The sequence below is a fragment of the Loa loa genome (genome assembly GCF_000183805.2).
Source record: "Loa loa unplaced genomic scaffold supercont3.89, whole genome shotgun sequence".
Taxonomy (NCBI): Eukaryota; Metazoa; Nematoda; class Chromadorea; order Rhabditida; family Onchocercidae; genus Loa; species Loa loa.
Genome location: NW_018108269.1, coordinates 1 through 22,681, shown reverse-complemented (window position 1 = coordinate 22,681; position 22,681 = coordinate 1). Strand labels below are relative to the sequence as shown.

The following is a 22,681-nucleotide window of genomic DNA, read 5'->3' as shown; positions in this document are numbered from 1 at the left end:
CAAGGTTGAATGTGATGACATTTATCACTCTTTCTAATATCATGCTATCATTCAACCCCTCCTATCATCATAGCTTTCTTTCGTCACTGATTGCATTCCTCTATGTAACTACAAACAACAATTTTGTTTCCTTCAAAAGAATGAAACAATTTTTAGGGATGGAAGGGAGTGAAATCGATATGATCACGAAGATGAAAGAAAGATTCTGTCCCCACTTTTTCATCACTCTTAAAAGCGGTGCTTTTTAAAGATAGTCGAAATTTTACCTGAGGATCTTTTTCAATCATGATGAGTTATATGACTCATCCCTCCAACATTTAACCTTAATTCCCTCTTCCCATCCACATCTTCATTCTCAATTTTCAAATTTTTTATGAAAGATTTGCTATCTTTCCTTCAATCAATTTATGCAATAAAAACGCCGAATTTTACCAAAGTTGGATACGGAAGTGTAAAAGAAGCCAATAACGTTGCTTGGCTCATCTGCCATGTAAACATAAATACCAGTATATTGTATATGTTGCCTTAAGTCATCAGATATATGAATGAAAGCGATTTGTGCTTTTTTTGACAATACCAAAAAATGAGGGAAGAGATTTTTTTTCTCGGTTTCAATTCAAGAAGAAGAAAAAGGAATTATTAATGGTACTTTTCGGATCGGATCAATCAATTTAATACCATTAATTATTCGGCCTCTTGAAATAAATTAACTACTTCTTCACTTTCTACCATACTTCAACTTTTCGCTTCTCTCTAAAAAACACTTCCTAAATTACTGTAAACATGTAGAAAAACAACACTGTTACATAACTGCTATAATTCTTTGACATTTGTTTGAACAGGTTTACCAGATTGACAGAGATATTAAAATATGTTAAATAATCGTAACATACTCAAAATGTGTCATCCCTTAGTGAATAATACACGTGATAAATGCTGTTGTAACGATGGATAGAATTTCAGAACAACTACAAATTTCTTTTTCTGGACTTTTTTTTTCCGAAAATTGTTGGCGACACATTTTGACTTGAATTAAATCGCGTAGAAGTCATTAGCTAATGGAATCATAATTTCAATCAGCCAATTTTGAAAATTAAATTGCACATTTTTACAGTTTAATTTGTAGAGTGAAAAACTGTTTGCAATTCGAAGTGGAAATATGGCCTTGGAAGATGTTTAGATTCATCCCAATAGTCTTAATTTCGTATGATCCAGAATTCTAAACAGAAAACAATTTAATTTTCGGTCTTATGATCGTTTTTGTCTCCCAATAATCTCTTGTTTTGGTCCTATAATTTCTAAAGCCTAAATTTTGTACTCTATTAGTTCAGTACCTTCAAAAAATGGTAAACTATCTTAATTTATAAAGTGCTTCTCATTCTTCATTCATGTAATTTCCAATGAAAATTACTGAATTCAAACTCAAAATTTTAAAATTTTTGGAAGGATAGTTTGGTATTAGTGATCAGACATTATCTTGTTTAATCTGCGATCTTGAGCTAATGTGATGCCGGATAAGATCAGTGAAATATGCTTCTCACTTCAAAGAAATGTTTTCATTCTGGATAATTCTTCATGCTTAGCCAAGGAACACTAAGGGTATAAATGACATAAATCTTCTCCACTAACGCGATCTCAGCTCCTATAAATTATAATTTCCGAGCGAGGATCTACCATTCCTAACAACCCCGTCAGTCACCCTACAACCATTTAATCTCCTGATCGAATCTAAACCTTCTGATTCACCAACAACTATACATATTTTTCTGAAATTTCATTCAAAGCAAAAAAATTCAAGGGATTAAACAAAAGGAGAAAATTGCTTTCCCTCGCTGTTTAATCACTGATACGATCTTTGTCTACAAATATTCTGATTACCAGGATTCTTACTTTTATCTCTCGATGAATTTTTCGTGTAATTTTGGATTTTTAAGAAGCTATCAAATGCTAAAGCTTTGAGTCTCCCTAAAACAAGAAAAATATGAAAGCATAAAAAATCACATAATTTTATTTAGATACATCGTAACTGAAGTGTTTTGTGGATGCTTCAAAACATTCTACGAAGTTATATTGAAGGGAAGCACTGTTTAGAATTATGGCCAAATGTTTAGAAGCTATAAAAATGTTGCGGAAAATGAAGAGAAAGCTTCAAATTCAACATATTCCTGATTATCTTTTGAATTTAATTTATCGGCTTAAGTATCTTTAAATTTTATTTCTTTTTGAATAAAATTAAAAATTCACTGTTATCCATATAACGATTGACATATTTCTTTTTAGGATTAGATTATCTCAAAAATTTCAGATTTTTAAAATAAAACAGTGTTTTTATAGTTGATTGTCACAACAGTAATATATGTAAGGATTTTGCTCTTTCTTCCGATACTGATAAAATTTTCCATCTTACCTGCCAACATGTATCGTCAACTACTGATTTGATCTTTACATTATAATTACCCCGACTTTGAAACCACAATTAATTCATCAAATTGAAATATATTTTAAATATTATAAACAGATGGATTATGTTTTCAATCATTTTTATGACGGAAAGGACGTCTAACTGTCATATATTGCAAATAACTTTCCCCACTATTCGTCACTCTAAATTGTTGGAGTTTTTTTTTTTTTTTTTGTAAAGCTTGTATTCAGAATTCAGACAAAGATGAGAGTGAGCAAAGCCGACAAGTGATGACGGTAATTAGAGAAGCACTAATTAATGATCGTAATGGAATAAGAATTCTAAGAAACATGCATATATGATATAAATGTAATGGTCAACACCATGGACTTAACTGTAGAAGAGGAACAGAGATCATATGGAAATTCCCGAATCACCAACAATCGCCATCTCCAATGAAATTCGCTTGATTAGCAATGGGTTCCTTTGTCTCCTCTTATTTCACACACAACAATTCGATCTTTACAGACAAACATTTCGTATCTTTTGATCCACTCAAATTTCCTTGATAACAAGAATCAGATTAACGGTTCAATAAGTATCACTTAGTAGAAGTAGGATGTGAAGGATACATTCTCCAAGGAACTGGGAAGGTTAAAGGTCAAAGGGTAGAACTCTGATTATATGAAGAATTCTTTTGCAAGGAACATTCATATTTATGTTATATTAAGTCTTTTTTCCCTTTATTTTTTCTTGAATTTGATTAAAAAGTCGTCGCTTCCAAGGTAATGTACGTTGATATTTATTAATTATAGACACATTGCTAAATAGAAGAGCCTTATTTTGTGAGAGTTAATTGAATTGACCAATTGAGAGAGCTTTTTTCGAAGATTCATAGGGGTTAAGGAGAAATATGTGCGAGGGTTCAATTTCCCATCCTAATGATTAATTATCGTCTCTTGGATCCTGCTTTGTCTACCCTTCTACATTGCTACTAGGGGGGCAACGGGGCAAATATATCAGGCAGGTGTCGATTCAAACTCGAATGCTTGCTTGCCATGGGAGAATCTTTTTAGGCAGTATAGTCACACAAGGAAACTCAACAATTTCTCGCCATTACTCCTCCAAACTTCTTCAAAAACTAAACTATTTTTCTAGGTTTTCTATCTTCCAACAACCCCACATAATGTCATTGGGACATTATTTACTCTTACACCTTACCCTAACCTTCCTTCATTTCATCTTCAATAGTTCTCTCTTTGATCTTGCCGTCCATATCAACGATATTTAAGTATGTATTAATTGAATAACGCTCACTTTACTGTCCCGCAACAGCAAAAATTACAATATCTGGATCATCGAACATCACGAAGAATAGTAATCCGATAATCATAGAAGTCTCATGAAACCTGAAAACTGAAATCTGCAAGCCTAAATTCCTTTTTTTTATTTCTTTCTTCCCCCTCCCCCTCCATATAATCCAAACAGGAAAACAGAACTGTACAAGAGATGGGTAAACAGTACTAAAGCAATAAATATCCCAACAAATATAAGTAAGCCAAAAAGGCATTATTTGGAGACAAGTATGTTTCATTTGTTTGGAAAGACAATATTCTTTTAACCGATAACTTAGCATTATTCGCTTAATGAGTGAAGTAATCAAGATTAAGTACGATAATGTCACATTAATCTCCTATGGCTGTCAATTTCTTGTATTGTAATTAAAGAAATTGCATTATTGATGAAAAGAAATATCCCTCTTCAATCTGATAAATATATTTTCATCATTTCTTCATAAATCCTGTCATTTTCAAATGAAAATTCTTAGAAGCGACAAATCTATGATTTAGAAGTGTCATTATTTTGGAAGTCTTTTGAGAAGAACAATATCTGAAGGATCATTACACAATATACCTGAAGAAAGGAATCAAAAGGAAAGCACAATAATCATGAAGTGATTAAAATCACATGATGATGTACTTGAATTTTCAATAAAACAATTCACTAGGATACGAATATTCCACTAAAAATGTAAGAGAAAGATTGGAAAGAAGTTTTCTTCGATAATTAGTTCGGATTAATAGTTGAGTAAAATGAAAGTGAAGTGACCCGAGAAAAAGCGAGGGCAAATAACCTTACATCTGCAATACATTACAGGAAACAGCTGTTCTACCTTATGTTTCCTCTTTCGGTAATTAATGAACATTATGGTTCGCCACCCTATGCCATCCGCAATATAAGCTCAAAAGATCCGACTTAAATGAAGTTCATCGAGCTTCATCAAATTAAACTCCAATTTAAACTTTTTTTCATTTTTTAAACTCTAATTTAAGTTTTTAATTCAATTTAAATTTGAATCGCCAAAAATGACTCGAAATTCAATCGAGTTTTATAAAATTTAGCTTTACCTAAGCTAACTCTACTCGATTTGTAAAAGTTTCATTTTTCTGCGAAATGTACTATTTGTTGAAGATGAATGCAAAAAAAAGAAAAAATCTGTTGTTACTTTTTCGAAGCATATGGAATGGAAACTGCTTATTAAGATCGTTAATGATACTCTTTGAAAGTATATCATAGCAAAGCATTCAATATGTATTTAACGATGTTCAAAAGATTTTACGGCACATGTAGCCTCAACTCCTATCTCTATGTTGATGTGAGGTGAATATATTTTTCAAGCTTAAACAAAATTAACTGATGATGAATCAACTCGCAGTTCGAAATAGATGCTAAGCAAGTTGGAATTCAGTGGTTCTAATCAGTTGAATTCGGAGACATTGTGGTAAGTGTAAATGAGTGATAGCAATGAAATAAACTAACCAAAGAGCTACTGTATTTTTATGAGCTATTTAATATTGAAACCAAACAACACTTTTGTTAGGGCAATTCATTATGCAAAATATTCTTCTATGGTACTATTTCAATAAAATTAAAACGAAATTTAGCGTTTTAGTAAGCCAACAAATCTTATAAGCCAACCGATGGATTTCTTCATCCCAACTACTTCAACCTTTTCTCATTTTATCCATTCTCTCCCTATCGATTTTTTGTCGCCAATCTAATTACGCTACACAATGCTTTCTTGAAATTCAATCGGTCCAGAACGAAAAAGAAATTGGAACCCTTTTAAAGCTATGCTTGAATACAATTCTTTAGTAGGGAATGAAACAAACTGGGACCAATCAAATCATTACAACTTCAAAAATGGGTTTTCCAAAAAAAAGCTGCAAAAAGAATTAAAGAAATAATGGATGGATCGTTGAACAACCATCCTGTTTTTCCATTCACATTGTACCATTCATCGTCATCCTCCTTTACCATTTCCACCATTAAATTGTGTATTTTAATCACTGACGTGTCAATGTTTACTCGTCTCATAAAATAAAATTGTTTATTAAAGAAGGAGACGTCTTCTCTTAAACAGTTTGTTTGAAGAATTCTCAATGGTACCAATAACGTCAATTCTGTTGTTGACGATGTCCAGACCTAAAAGATCTTGATTCAACTCTCAGAAAAGTTTCTTCGTTACTTAAACACACCAGTCATCCAAATTTTGTAAAAGACGATCCTTAACGGAAAATGTATAATAGCCAAATCTCGCCAACACCTTGTAATCTCAAAAAAAAAAAAAAAAATTCTCACAAAATATAGCGCACCATGTAAATGCAGCAGAACTAAAATGACGTTTTTGTTTAGGTTTGTTATGGCAAACAACGGGAAATTCCCAACAAGATGTTTTCAAATGGGTAGAATTATAAAACGATTTCATATATTTTATTGCTTTCCAAGTTCTAACATAAAGAGAACATATTATCATAATAAAACATTGACATAAATATGACTGATCTGGTTAATTTTAATAGAAATTGAATTTTAGACATCGCAATAACATTAAAATACAGATAAATTATAAATAGTGGTAAAGATTTCCATAAAAACTCCTTTTTGGTAATTTGACAATTCGTAATTGCGGTTGACAAAATAAAATAACTGATTATCACAGGACTTTGCTCAAAAACAGATCAGTATACCTGTAAAACGAAAATTTCTTCAAAACAAAGAAACTTCCAAAACGAGTCATCAAAAAAAAGGTTGGGATTTCTAATGGAAGGTTTGCTAAAAATCTAATTTTAAAAACTTGCTAAATGCTGTTTTGATATGATATATCAGATCACGAAACAAATGCTAAAGGTTGAATCTTGTCAATCATCGATAATGCAGCAATCGTCATCACTATTAACTATTACTCCATCCAATTCCATATCTTCCTTTTGATTTTCCGACGGGTTTTTCATACTCACTGAATTTGCTTCCATGTTTTCGATACCATCGTTAACAACTCCTTCTAAGGCCGCCTTTCCGTCATTTTCGATGTTTTCAATATCTTCGTTTATAATTCCATCTAAGGTCACTCTTTCGTCATCTTCGATTATACAACAATCGCTATCTTCACTTCTCTCACACCGTTCATGTGTCTGTTCTTCGACAATGCAGCAGCTGTCATCAGACACGTTATTTTCATTCGCCATATCTTCATTAGCCTATAGAATCAAAAGATAATAGAAATCCTGAAACAAATTAAATGTGCTTCAAGAAGAATGGGTTGAATCAAGTTACAGAAAATGACAAATGCATATCGCCGATGCAATTAAATGTGACAGCAATGATTTCACTTAAGGCTTTATGTTTCATGAGATTCATTGCCATTCTTCTTCCATCACAGTTACAAAAACAGAACATTGTGACACCTCGTCCGAATCATGTCACAAATCGCTTGAATCGCTGTATATATCACCAAGTTTTGAAACAGCAATTACATTTATACAAATACCGAGATTTTCTGAATTTAATGCGCTATTTAATTCCGAATTCAAGAAACTGATACACTGTCTTGAGCATCATCCTCGCATGCCTCTCCATCTTCTTCTTCCTCATCAACAGTCGGTGACATTTCGGTATCAACTATATCACCACTGTTTTCTGGTTCCGGACAGTCTAATTCACCTCGACTACATGCCTCATGCAATTCCTGTAAAGCATAAGCTTTGTTCCGAACACTTTCTAACAGTAAGTAAAATCACTACATGACAATCTTTACAAATTACTGGCCACTTATTTGACTTATACTGTTTCATTTTCATGACTTTCTCGTAGAAGAATCGTCATTGCAAATGCAGAAGAAATTTCTAATACTACAGAATATAACTCAAAACGTAATGAAATGTGATATGAGGATTAGCACTTTAAGCTCAATGGCTCAGGACGTGGATGCAGCCATTTAATTACAACTATTTTTCATATCACATGGATAATACCTCCATTCACCATCAACTTTCCCATTTATTGGCTTTTTTTTCAAAAGATTACCATATTAGCAATATCCCAGGTTGGAACACTCAACGCATATTCTTCTTTGCCTTCTGTATCAGCTGATGTAGATGGCGATTTTCCGCATTCGCTTTCGTGATCTAAAAAAGATGTCAGTAATAAAATCCAACAAAGAATAAATGCGACATGGATATAGAACTGCCGAATCAATCCTAATGCAGTTAACAATGTAAGGCAGGTAAGCGAATGTTATGATAAGAGGAAGATGCAAGCTATAAGGCTGAATTAAAATATTAGTTATACCTGAAATCGTCCAGTCAACAAGACCTATCCGATGATTATCTTCAATAAATCGCTTCACCAATTTATTTACTTCGCATGCAATATTTTGAATCAATTGATCTAGAAATGAACGGCTGCAAACAACAAATCATGATTCCAAAATTACAACAAATTAATACACTCTTGATTGTTTACAATTGTGATAATTCCGAATACTCACCGAATTCTAAAGGGTCATCTCGAAAAAGCTGTGTGTTTGTTCCTTTCAGTTTGTCTACCAACATCTTCACATCGTTTACAGTAACATGCCTGAGAATTTCAAATGAATTAAAACAGAACAAATTATACTATATACTTTCCAAAAAAAACTTCAAGCAAACAATGATCTAATCTTAACTCACTTGTAAGGTACTCGTATTTTACAGCCCAGAACTTCAGAATCAGTTTCTTGGTTAACATATTCAGTCAAAAGGATGTTCAAGTCTTCAACACCGGTCGAAGTTATTATCAGTTTTGGCTTCACGTCAGGAAGACTATAAAATAATATTCCTCAAAACGACATAAATGTTATGATGTACAAACAGGAAATCTGTGCAAACTTATAAAATATTGGAAATAGCAAGTGCTCCATGTCATACGACATAAAACATATTCTTGGAAATGCTTTTTGTTGGTATAAAAAAATATTTCTTCTAATAAGTGAGAGTCAAAGTATGATATTATATGGATCTAGTATATTCGAAAAGTTGCAGTAGCTTTGAAAGATCTATGTGAATTTCTGTAGAAATATAACAGACAAGAAAAGCAAGACTCACATGGTCTCGCCTGTATCATTAACGAAAATCCCTTTTCGAACCAAATATTTATGAATTCGTAAATGTTTTTGCGTAAGTTTCAGCAGACGTCTGTTGCAATTCTCTTCAAATTGTTCATCGTAATCTTCACCAAATGATATTTCTCGTTTCTCCAATTTCGTTATCGCCACTCTCAATTGCTGTAATAACATTAACATCTCAACAAGAAATGCAAGAGGAAGTAATCATCCCCTATGTGAAAAATTAAGAGACAAATTTGTACGAGACATTAAAAAGAGAACATAAAAAAGCATCGCGAAAAAGTGCATCACGTCATTTTCTTTAATCTATCTGTTGGTTAAAACCATTTGTGTCTCATATGACTTTAGAAGATCAAAATTCCAAAAATCCAGTCCTGTTTTATGCTGTTCGGAAACAGGTACATTTTCAAAACAATTAAAAGGCAGATATAGTGGGCAATTGTCCCGCGTTTCTTTGAAATCATCAAGGAAGAAGCAAAAATGTAAAAGTTGTTCTAACCACAAGGATAATGTTAGCATACGTGCTACAGTGACATACCTTATACAGCTTAACCAACTTATCAGTTTTGGAAATGCTCTTGTTAAATGCTGCTTTATTCATCTTTCTGCTGGAGGGCTGGCTTAGCTTGACTGAATTGATTGCTTTTTCCATATCCTATTTCAAAATCGATAATATTCGAACACACTGAACAAAAGTGACACAAGAATGAGAATTCATGAAAAATTCACCATATAAGCCACCTCAAAAGACATCCGACATCTACTAGTGATGAACTTATCATCTTTCTCTTACCAAATTTCCAGCTTTTTCCAAAATGTCAAAGGATAAAATGAATATTTAAAAGACATAATCATATCACAAAGAGATGACCCAAGAGAATTGCTGCAAACTGTGATAATAAATAACATTTGCAAAAGGATTAGTCGAGTTTAAGAAAGATCAAAACATGTTTCGGAGAATCCCTTGCCTGCCTAAAATTAAACCCTTCAAAGCATCAGCCTTTCGGGACAAAAATTCCATACTGCAAGTCCTCCAATATGCTGTAAGGAAAGAAAATAAACAAAGTACAACTACACACTATACCAAAAATCACCCATCTCGTAAAGAATAATTCCATCCCACCGCAGAATCTTACTTCAATCTCTTCACCAGTATGTCTTCATGTTCGCGCATCTCCGTTGCATGCAACGAATGATGAAATGTTATGAGTCACTGCACATCCCAGATGTAAAAGAGTTCAGAAGTTAGGCATTGTTCTAACAGGAAAGTACAACTGATAGAATTTCCAGTGCTTTTAATCTAACACTCTAGACATCACGAACATTACACATTAGCAAGACGCATATGCCTACTGTTCCACAGGGATTACCTGTTTACGTGATGTAATTTTCACAGAACATTATTGGACATTCTCGACATAATATGCATTTTCGCTTTTATTATTGCTTTATTTTATTTTTCTTCGTTTCAGTTCTATCATTTATATCCGACAGTATCTTACAGCCATCACTGCGAAACGTTCAATTACAAAAATAACTTAGTGACTTTTGTTGCAATTTCTGTCGCTATTGATTTTTGGGAAAGTCTTTTCATGTATTTCCCTACCATTCAATTGTTTCCGATTTTTCTGATTTACTATGAACTATTCAAAATGAAGGGTTCTGTGAGTTTTGTTCTTCCATCGATCTCCTTAAAAGCAAATCCCACAATTTGCGAATTTATTTATCATATTTCTGATATCTTCTGGATGACAGTAAACAAGAAGAGCCTGTTGATGTTTTTATAGATCAGAAGCTTTGAGTAACAGAGTAACAATTGCCGTTTTTAAATGAATCCTCGGCATACATTCCAATCATTGATGATGGCAACCATTCAAAACTCTTCATTTACCTAATTAGACAAACAAGGAAAATTTATGACATCATTTCATTGTCGCTCATATATTCTTATATCATTAAGTCCCACTTTCAGGCTATAATGTTTTGGATTTGAAATTCCAATATTTCTATCCTGTTCTAGCAGGAGTTTTTTCAACCTGATTTTAAATTATTCTGTGGGATTTTATTCTTGATGACTTTTGAATTTTTACAGAATATATTCTTTAAAATTTGGAAAAAGCTCTTATTTTCGTTCAGGGAATGTTGATAGACAAGTTCTCCTTTGGTTCAGCCATTTTTCTCAATAGTAAATGGGAATTCAAGTATTCTTTCAGGACGGCAATAGCATTTTATTGCAAAATATTTTCAAATTCATTTAGAAACTCTGATTTAGAATATTTCAAACAAATTCAAAAGAGGGAATTAATGAGGCAGAATTGAATGAAACGAGAGAATAGGAGGAGAACTTTTTTCATTCGGTGATTTAATCGATGGTTGATTTAATGATGGAGTTTCTTTCAAAATGTACAATACAATTTGCAATGGCACATTTCTGCACATTTTAATGCATTCTCAAACATTTTGTTTACTCTTCAAATTGTAACTATTCACACTGGAAATTTCGTTTGTTTTCTTTTTACCAGTTGGCATGGGTATCGAAATCCTGAACTTTTCCTCTTCGTACTCAAACATAGTCAACTTTTGCGCTTTTGCAGTGCACTGAATGATTGAACGATTCTGGTCGAACATATGAAGATGCAGTTTGCTGTTTTCACCCTTAGGCTTTGCTCCTTCATAGATAGCTTATCTGAAGGAACAAATCCAAGGTTTGCCAATTGCTCCTAGGTATCAGATCAAACTGTTTGACATGAAGCATGATTTGTATGCAAGTACCTATGTTTGATTCAACACAGTTTCTTTCTAAAATCAATACTTCCCATTTGAACTAAAAGTTTATTGTTTTTTAGCTTGATTTGTTTGTCATCGAAACTGTCAAATATATTGTTCAAATCCTGCTATGGATTTCTTTTCATTTTCACGGCTTCTTTCGTTAATATCGTTAAGTTTAATGAACTTAAAAGTTCACCTTTTGAAGTTATCAAGTTACGCGCTTTTCGTAAAAAGTATAAAAAAATTACAAAGTCTTCACAGAGATATTATCCACCAAACTGATTGGCATTCCATTCGTTGACATTCTCATCTTTTATCAAACATAATGGAACCGCAAACTTTCCCTCTTTCAAAGATATGTTTCAAATTAGAATTAGCAATTAAACTGATCAAATTTACGCCTATTAATTTTACAAATTTACGCCTATCCATTGCATGCCTGTGACAAAATTTAGCATAAGCGAATTACGACGCAACACATCATCCACTTCACTTCAAGCAAATATTCACCGATTGACGGGAGGAGTTAAATCGGTTTTCATTCAGTGTTCGAAGTTCTTTACCGTATAAATCGATTAACGTACATTCCTGATGCTAACAGCTAGCTAGCTGCACCTTCGATCATCACAGATCGGGTCTGTGCAACATTCTATTCTGCATTGAAATACAAGTCACTTGTATTTCGTTTTTATTATCCAGTCCTCCTCTCACCTTTCCATTTTAAGCTGAAAATTTTATTTCTGAATTTCTTTTTTGGTTTTTAATTTAAAAAACTGTACGGCAATCAATAGACTTCCCTTTATTCCTGTTTTATTTTTGGTTCCCTTTTAGTTTTTAAAAATGTAATTTTTAAATTTGCTCGTGTTTCTGACTCATTCGTTTATTTAATTTGCTCTTCTTTCATGCTCTGCCCCAAATATTTGGTTTAAACCATTATTCTTTTGACAAGTTTTACGGCTTACTTTACATTTGAAAATATTCCATGCTCTACAAAACCATGATGAATGTGTTTTCGAAAATATCATTTGTCAAAATCATCGGAATTGTCGGAAGAGTAATAGAAACTTCAAGTACTCTCTTGACAATTTACAATCCAATAGTCTTTTTGCATTAGTCTACTAAATGTGAAATACTACCTTGTCTGATTTTAATAACCTTTCCACTACGAATCCTTGAATGAAGGAAGAATTGACTATCTTCATGCTACCGACGAATAATTATGCGCCATATTTGTGCTCGTAATTTTTTTCTCAGAATATATCAGTATGTGTGACAATTAAATGACCGTCAAATGTCATTTTCATGGAACTGCTACTAATTTAACAAATAAGAAGACGTGTTGTATTTCTGAATCAGTAGGAAATTATGACTGATAATGGTGCTCATGCACTATGAAAAGCTTTTTTTTTTTAAAATTTCATAAGGTTTAATTCTACATTTTTCGAATCTGTCGATTCCGGCCTTTGTCACTTTTTGTCACTGTTCGTCTTTATAAGTAGCAACAAATAGCTGAAAATGAGAAGTGGAAGAAAGAAATGAAATGTTCATTGTTGGGAGGAAAAGAAAGAGTTTTTTCCCGAATTGGTCACTAAGTGCTTTTAAGTTTCCGGCAAGCGCAGTTTCCCACGAATTCGAAGTTTTGAGGAGTAAGCTCTCATCCAGTTGTTGTCTTCCTTATTTGCTAAACATGTAAACTCGTGATCGCGAGTTCTATAAATGAGATTCACAAATATATACAAAGATACTGTTATCAATCCTTATGCAGTTGATTTCTGCAAACTCTGACCTTAAATGGTACCATCTCCTTTCGTTATACAGTATATTTTCTGTTTAAAAAACTTTTCGGGACAAATTTCTTCATATCTGTGAAATTCATTTTGAAACACATGTTAGCATTACAGTCTTCTTTACCAATTACCTCTATTTAGACCAAAAACTTTATCTCTTCAACTATGCATACTCTCACAAATCTCATGACACATTGTCGATATTTCATTCAAGATTTGATTCAGTATCTAAATATTTTAATTGCTAATGTGGTGTATTGATGACATTGTTATTTTCTTCAATGGAAGAAAAAATCTGGTGAAGATCTGAGAGGGATAAAGGGATTGTTAGTATAGTATCTCACAAAGAAGTGACATATCCATTCATCCAACAATGGATAATTTCCCATTGGGCGATTATTGTTTGGATACCTTTTGTCCATTTTAATACTTTCAGTTTTTAGCTTTTATACGTTCATTGTAGTCATCCAAAATTACACTGTCACATATCAGCCCTGATAATCAACGTGGATATCAAGTGTAAGCATCCATTAAGCTGATACACAACCTTTTATATTAGATATATTTTTTGCAACTATAAAGTAAACGTAGACTTGCTGTATGCTAATTAAACTGGCAGTGATCTAGTCAAGGTCAATTTTCCGGTCACTGGATCTATTACGAAGGAGATGGAAATATTGCGATAAAATAAGACGATTAAAAATATCTGTCACGAACTTGGTGGGAAATAATCATCTTGTGAAATGGGAAAATCCATCAAAATTAGCCATTTTGAAATGAAATCACAGCACGCATCCCCGTTTTCTACCCTCCCTGTCGCCCGAACTCTTCCTTCCTGTCACATCCTCACTCTTTACCCCTTCCATTCTATCCTGACTACATCTGTTGTATGACAAATTTGTTATGAGTCACCGTAAAAAAAAACGAATCTATAATTAGTACGACGCAAAACGAACGCCATCATCGGAGGTCTCTGAAATTTCAAAAAGATTTTTTTTTTTAATCGATTTTTTCCTATTTGTTTATGGCAGTGATTATTTCATTTAAGTTTAGCATAAATAAGGTATACTTAACTGTTACTATTCAATGTGTGGGATACTGCGATAACGATAATACAAGGTAAATGTTTGCTCTCCCTCCCCCGCTACTTTATCAGTAATCAGAAGTTCCAGATGTAATGATTGTTATCGACATTTTCCTTCCTCTAACCTAATTTGATATAACCAGGTATCGGAATGGGCGATAGGCGACAGGTGCCACTTTTTCGTGCTACAGAAGATGACGGTAGTGGAGATCGTAAAATCGATAAAGGCAGTTTAGGTTTAATAAAAGTGCAAAAAATGGATAAGTTTTAAAAGAAAAAATTAAGCAAATGAAATGGTCAAATTTTTAGAGATTTAAAATTTTGCAGTAAAGAATGATCGACAATCAATCATTTAGAAACTGACTGTGCTACAACGCAGAGAATGTTAGCACAGATACTTTTTTGCAGTTCTAATTTTGACTAATGCTTTACAGCAGTTTGGAATTAATTAACGCGATTAATTGGTGAAGGTGTCTGAGAGCTTTTAACTCCTCACAATATGTTTGATCTTTGTCCTCAAAATTTTCTCTCAGAAAAGTAACTATCTTTACTGGAAGTCTTTTGTTCTGTTCGTTTTGTTTTAAATATTAATTGTGATGGATGAAACGATCAATAATTGAAATAATTCCGTAGAAAAGGTAATTCTCAGATGACTTTTGAAAAATTGTGCAACAGCAATTATAATAATTGCGTCATAATTTATTGGTCTTTTCATCGTTTTATATCTTCAATTGTCGATGGAATCATTTTTCCACCTGATCAACTGGTAGGACTGGGTAGGTAACAGGTGAAATAAGACTTTCCAGAACTTTATTCTGGTTGTTCCTGAACGTTTCACACCACTAAATTACTTTTCGAATTAACTACGAAACTACTTTCCACACATCCATCAACTCGTTGCCCTTTTTTTTGTTTATTTTGCGTGAGCATTCTAACCCTAAATTCATATTTCAACTTGATTGGACCAAAGTTTCTTTTGACGCTGAAAAGTCTATTATTTTTATCATTGCCGCTAATTATGCCTAACTGATTTTTCACTTTTCTAATTAAATTTTCTTTCTTCCAGTATGTCTCTGCTAGATTCTTTTTTGTTTGAACTATGGTAAATCACAATTAAGTATTCATCTTTTATTGTAGAAGTGCAACAAAGCCAGATGTGTTGAAACAGGGCAGGACATATCTCCGGAAGTTCTTAGCACACTGACCAAAACACTGACAATCTAGCCAACTGACGCATTAAGCTTAGCGGGGATACCTCAACGTCCACAGTGTATTTGTGTATTGTGACCAAAGGACGTCGTAATCACTTTGAAATCTTATCCAGAACTTCGTTTTTTTCCCCTCTCTCTTCTTTGCTTACAGTCTAGCAATCGTCATAATTAATTAATGAATTCGGCACGATGATCCATTACTCATCATCTTGCTCACTTTATAAAGATATTGCTGCAAAAGTGGTGTGGTTTTTGTTCTTGGTATTTTCTTTTTCATTACTGCCAAAAAAATAATTTCCCTTGTTTCGAATTCATTGTATTTTTTTACAGAGCTTTTATTGGGGATTACACCGATGAAAACATCTGGCATAATCAAAAAAAAAAGAACTGGAAGTGAAACTGTTACATTAACAGTTGGTTACTGTAAGAATCGCAATCAATAAAGCGAAAGATTCAAATTTTTTCGAATCTACACTTGAGATGGCTAGTCATCAATGCAATGTTACGGTGCCACAGTCAGAAAAAGTGTCTTCGGTGCCAACATCATCTTCTACAGAAATCAGCCTTTCCAGTTGCGCTTTGCCACAACAGTCTCGTGCTAACACTGCCAAAAAGCATTTCTTCTTCTCCACTAGCAATATTCATTTCTGGACTATCGGACGATCCACAAAAAAGACATCCGAAGAGGCATTAGCAAATTCCGCTGCTGATATTGTAAATCATGGTGATCAACTGCGTTATATTAAAGAGGAGCGGAATACATTGCGCAAGTTAGTATTTCATGATTTCTAAATTCTAAAATATATTTATTTACTTCATTCTTATTTGTTTCACTTAATCTCAAAAACTCCCTCTCCCTCCCTCTCCCTCTTTCTCTCTTTCTCTCCCTCGTCCTCTCTCTCTGATATAGCTGCTGATGTAACTTATGCACTTTTGTCATCACTAAACTATATTATTTTAAAATTTTTGTAAAAACCAAATTTTCTTGGTTTAGTAACAACGAAAGACTGAAGATTGAAACAAAAAACAGGAAATAAAAGCTATAGAAATTATAAAAAGCCATCCTAACTGCTGTACATAAAAGTGATTTGTTCATTTCATTTCTTCCTCAACAAATGCTTTCATTCAAAAATTAAATTTGAATACACATAGAGTTTCTTCGATCCCGTGAGATCATCTATGAGTGCGATATTGATCATCGGAATTCATATTAGAATTTAATATTAATGGAAGGAATGCAACGAATATGTATTCTGCTTAAATAAACAATCATTTTGTCCTCCATCGATTTTCTTTATCTACTGATAAATGCCACTACTTTTCAAGAATTGAAACAAGAAAATTTTCTTTTTTTAAAGAAAAAAGCGATAATTTGAAATGGAAACCGAGAATGTTTCATGGAAGAATAACTTATTATGGAATAATTTATGGAACAAGTTTTCCCTTGCAAAAGTAACATTATTCTTCAACATCTATCACAACACATAATTTCACAAAATGCTAACCAGTTTTAATTATTTCATTCTCCTCAAAACACTAATAATAATCAATGTTTTTTTCTCTCTCTCTCTCATCACTTAAAGTCTTTTAATTTGTAGTTTTAAGTTTCCGTTTTTTTTTAAATTTCCGTTTTCGTAATTTGACACTTACCATCTACTCCTCATTTCGCTCTAAAAAAAGAACTCCATTACTAAATTCTTAGATTGATCATAAAATTGGAGTATTCAAATCATTCATATCTATTAGTCGGGATATAACGCAGAAAGGCTCTATTCCTACATTTATTTATTTCATCATCTACCTGATCTTTTTCGCAGTTATAAATCTTGACGGATGTGGTAATTTCAGAAAAATGCAAATATGTCTTTTTCTTGATTAGAATTAGAGCATTAGGAATTAAGTGATTTTCGTGGTAATAAATGCGCATTTGTCCCGGTAATAAATGCGCATTTGTCCGACAGCGCTCATTTAATAAATCATTTGAAAGTTTAGAAAAAAAAGAAAGGTATTGTAGAATAAAGCATTTATTGCTAATAATTGTTAATTTGCGAGGAACTGGTGGATTTGATTTCCTGGAAAATTCTTGTTTGATATTACTGAAGTGATCTTCCTTTTAAATAAGATCGAATTCCAAGAAATATTAAATTATCATTATTTTATTTCTTTACAATCCATTTGACCCGTATTCCTGAAGTTGAAATTAACTTAATGCGATTCTTTTCCAATCTTTTTTCTACTGCACGATTTTAACAGTGGATGTTAAATGCAGTTTAACAACAGAATTATATATCTTAACCTTATTTTTCCTAGTGCCAACGCGGAAACAAGGAGAAAAGTTCGAAGGTTTGTACATGAATTAATCTGCTGACATTTGACCTTGTTTTTTGCTGCAATATGAATATATTATTTTTACAGGAGCCTCAACGATTTTTTAAAGGAATAAATATATTTGCTTCAAAATAGCCTTATACCTTGACTTTCACATTTCTTTCCAAGCTCTATCCGTCCGTATGAAGTTTGCCATGGATCCGTTTCCTCCGTTGACAAATTTTTTCATTTGATTTGTAAAGTAAAGTAATTTTTCTTTGACTTTTAAACCATCTTTAGCTGACTACAGTTACTTATTTGGATGTTATTCTGAAGACCTTGGCAGGAATGGAATAGTTATGAAAGTTATCTGAAGACATGTAGAATATTGGGAAGTCATTCATGCATTTCTTGAAATTAAACTTTTTCCATACTTTAAACGAAGCATTGGGAGATTTCAGGCTCATTGATATTCGTGGAATATTTAAAAGGTTATAGGAATCCCGAAGATTCCTTGGGACAGGTAAGGCCTGTATAACTGGAATAGTAATCTTGATATCTTGTTATCTCTACTAAAAATTCATCGTGAACAGAATTTTGATATGAAATCAACATTTTTTGCATTAATTTTTGAAAAAACGGCTGAGAAAAATAGAAAAACAAGTGAGGAAATTTGCCAGGAAACCAGTAAAACCGAAAACTAACCGGATTTTTATGGATTTTTCGTTAACGATGATGCCATTATGGTTAATTTGTACCCTAAATAGGTCCAGATCATTGCAGTCTGTACCATATTATCCAACAGTATTTGCATAATATCGATCATAGCTTTCGCTTCTATTACATTCATTACAAGTAACTATCAGAAGTGTTTCCAATTATGAACTTCATCGATGATATTTTCGAAGTAAAAACAGTTTGATTTATCCCTTCCATTCAGGTTTAATTAGTAGTTTCAAATTGAAACCTTTAACTCATCGGACGTTTTATGCTCAAATTACTCCATTCGGGTTTCTTCTAGCTGAATGATGTTGTTCATTCCCTCATTTTTACTATTTTATGCGATATTAAGCAATATCAATCAATATATGCAATAGTGATGTATCCGACAGATTGAAAACTGTTCCCATTTCATTTCACAATGCTTACTTTTAAAATTTATTGCATACCAATGTTCGGTTTATTGGGAAATGATTGGTTTGATGTTAATGCAAGACTGAAAAACATTCATTCCTTAAATGGAAGTATTGCGAAATATCTACTAGCTTGTTTTTTTAAGCTAACCACTTCCTAGACCGATGAGTCATCCATCCCTTTTACTTCTTTCATTCGGAGGAAATAAATTTTGAGAACTGTGGTTCAAAAATTTGGTATAAATGTAATGAAGGTATTATTAGAGCTGCGTAAGCAAAGGAAACAAAAGAGTGTCAAAAGGAGAGAGAAGAACAGAGAGAAAGGAAGAGAGAGAGTCTGGGATCGGCTCGAGATTGGCGGGCAATGCATTTTCAAATTGCTTTGAATTAAAAGAAATCTTTTAAGAGAAGTAAGTTACGTTTGGGCATATGGCGGGGAAAATTCCACGATTGTACAAAATTCCCTGTCGCTATGAATTAGCTAAGTTCCAAAGAATTGAATTAAAAAAAGAAAACTATTAGTGAAAAACAAAAGCGCATGTTTGATTCTAGGCGTCTATACGAGTGTTCATTACGCAATAGTGAGCGCAGTTTGCAGCTGATGCGAACGAGCTGTACAGATGAACAACGACAACAACAGCGAGAGCAACTGCAGGATATTCGAAGTGCCGCTATCCAGATACGGCATATGTCGGAACCAGAGTATGTTTTGACCATCCTACAATCAATCAGTACAATTGAGATTTGACATGTCAAATTCAGGAATCTCTGTCATGGCTGGTTAAGTTACCTCCCTGGTCCATCTAAAGTAACTTTAGGTCAACAGATGTGACTGTTCTTAGAATCTGTTGGAAACATATCTAATACAAGATAACGTTACTTTTAGCATGTTTGATATCTGTAAATAATCATTTCTGGTTATAAAGATGAAATTCTCTACAGGAATGCATTGCTTTCATCTCTTCCGTTAACTCATTTTGGATTAAAAGAAAGAAAAATTGTCAATATCAGGGAATGATAAGGAATTTTGAAATTTCATGAAATTTCGAGAAAACCAACTGACTTTCTGCAAGGTTATTCTGCACACCACTGAAATGGACGATAGAAAGAGAAATTTGCCAAAAAAAGGCTTTATTTTCGAGATTGATTGTCCCCACTTTTCACCCCTAAAGATCATCTGCCTATCGGATAATCAATTTCTGCTGTGTTCCATAGTTTTCCTTAAAATTTGATAATTTGTTGAATCTTCTTGCATATTTTTAAACGATATTCAAAATTCGTCATTGAGAAAACCAAGAAAAAAGGATTTTCAAATTTCACAGAGTGTGAATTTTTGGGAACAATTACCGTACTCTTCTAATTTCCTCTACTTGAAAAGACTGACTTAATGCGGTAAAAGCAAATTTTACTTCTTTGTATTCATTCTATTTCCCATTTTTGTTTCTTTGAATTTCTCATTTTGTTCATCAATTATTCCGAAGTAAAATTTGCATAATTTTTAATGGACCCATTTTTCTGTGCAAATATCTGTCCTTTTCCAGATAAATTCTCATTTTTATTATCATCTCCCTAATTTAGTATTGAATACGATAGGAACAGTTGCGTTTCTCGTCATATGTTTGATCCCTTCTGATCTGTTCTTATACAAATTATCTAACCAAATAAGTAGATGAAAGAGGAGAGGACAGTTTGATAATTAACAACACTTCTTAGAAATTCTTTTGAGTTGAGTTGATTGATTGCAATAGACTAAGTAGGTATGAAGACTTCGAAAAAATTCAAGAGGCCATTTGCTTCAAAAACCAATGTTTCTCATGGCTGAATGAATCTGTTAAACGTATTTATTTAAATATATTGGAACTGAATCATAACTGAAAGATTAATCCGTGTCATCATCATTAGGACAATTATGCAACTTTTTATTCATTTCGACAGGAATAATATGAGCCTATCATTTTTGCTTCAAAATAAATGATAATTTGCTTGTAAATTGTGTGAAGAAAAACAAGAAAGAAGTCACATTTGGATTTCTTAAAAAAAAAAAAAAAAAAACCTTACAAAATATGCATATTTCAGTGTAAATATGGTAAGCGATCGTACAGCGCAAGAGCGTTATTTACAGTTCCTGTCAAGAAGGAGTGATGGTTTTATGCATGAAACCAATGGTGATATCGATAAGGGTGATAAGACAGAACAGGACAACAGTAGTGAGTGGAAGGAATGGATGAGAAATCAACCAATCAGTGTCCTTAGATTAGATCGAACGGAACGACTAGTCTTAAAAATTGGAGGTTTGTCCCTTTTTCCAAAAACTTTTCGAAACTTGAATAGTATGTTCCCATCCAGTTTCCTTTATCTAACTCGATTTCGCCGAACTGTGCAATGTCTTCATTCGAGTAGTCGGCAGGAAGTCAACAGAATATCTTTAATTTCCTGATCCATTCTTAAAATGAGTTTAATCAATCATTTCTCCTGAATGCAATTTAAATTGCAGTTTGATCAATAATTTCTCGTTACTTTGAATTTCATCGGTCGGGAAGTATTTCTGTATTTCCCAAATTTCTATTCCATAACTTGCATGTCACGGTTGTTGTTCCTCTGTTATGACTGCTATAATTTACATTCGTAATCTAGAAATCCTCTTCGGAAATTTTTCTTTACAACTGTGAGATTTCCATAAATTTTGAACGGTAGAAGAAAAAATCGGTAGATGACTGTTATGTGAGCCGACGAATAATTTTCTTAACGTCTAGCCACACGTGTATTGATTGAAATGATTAAGGTGCTATATGCGATAACATTAAAATGAATTACTGGAATACAACGTGACAAATGTTATAGTGTACCAGAATACCAGAATGACTACTGTATCGTACAGCATTTAAATATCTTGCGATGTAATCGATATATCGCCGATTTCTGAACTTGAAATCGACCTCATTTCTTCTGCAAGATAGCCCTTTGTTCTCTTTGTAAATACATCAATATTAGCAGAGCCTAGGTAGCTGTCGAGGCTCAGTAATACATTGTCTCTCTCTGGCATAGCCGTTTGAAGCCATATGTAAAAAGATTGTAGTCTTCTCTTTCATCATTATCCTTTCCTTGGCTGGCAGATAGGAAACTTTTTTTTGGGAGGTAACTGTAATCATTCATTTGATAGAAATGACGATAGAAGTTACATATGAAATGAAGAAGTAACTGTCCACTCATAAATTCGATTCATTGGTATTATTGTAAAGTAGGCGCAATTGTAAATCTTATATTTCAATAATCTCGATGACTTTACCAAATAATTAAGTGCTGTCCTTTGAACGATTTGAATTTTTTCAAATATTCACACATTTCCTTCTAAAATGAACAAAATTATATTATACCTAATTAAATGAAGCACAATTTTCAATCTATGGGAAAACCTTGACTGGTATAATTCCTTAACTTCCAGTTATCTTTTCTCTCGTAATTTTAATGCAGTATTTCGAATTTTATATATATATATATATATATATATATATATATATATAATATATAGTAGTAAGTAGTAGTA

The 22,681-nt window shown here is 32.9% G+C and overlaps 2 protein-coding genes across 2 annotated transcripts; one reads left to right on the top strand and one right to left on the bottom strand.

Annotated features, from left to right (window-relative positions):
• Positions 1-6,603: 6,603 nt before the first annotated feature.
• On the bottom strand, positions 6,604-9,581 carry LOAG_02961 (hypothetical protein; the record flags this gene model as incomplete). The annotated part of the gene is made up of 8 exons (XM_020446180.1): positions 9,385-9,581; positions 8,827-9,005; positions 8,413-8,544; positions 8,232-8,320; positions 8,033-8,131; positions 7,769-7,869; positions 7,287-7,430; positions 6,604-6,942 (listed from the first exon to the last, which is right to left on the bottom strand). The coding sequence occupies exons 1-8, from the start codon at positions 9,496-9,498 to the stop codon at positions 6,604-6,606; spliced, it is 1,197 nt and encodes a 398-aa protein (XP_020303445.1). The 5' UTR covers positions 9,499-9,581.
• Positions 9,582-16,177: 6,596 nt separating this feature from the next.
• Positions 16,178-21,430, top strand: LOAG_17536 (hypothetical protein; the record flags this gene model as incomplete). The annotated part of the gene is made up of 3 exons (XM_020450196.1): positions 16,178-16,467; positions 19,690-19,839; positions 21,214-21,430. Coding segments are annotated over 3 exons (657 nt in total), but the record flags the coding sequence as incomplete, so codon positions are not given.
• Positions 21,431-22,681: the final 1,251 nt, after the last annotated feature.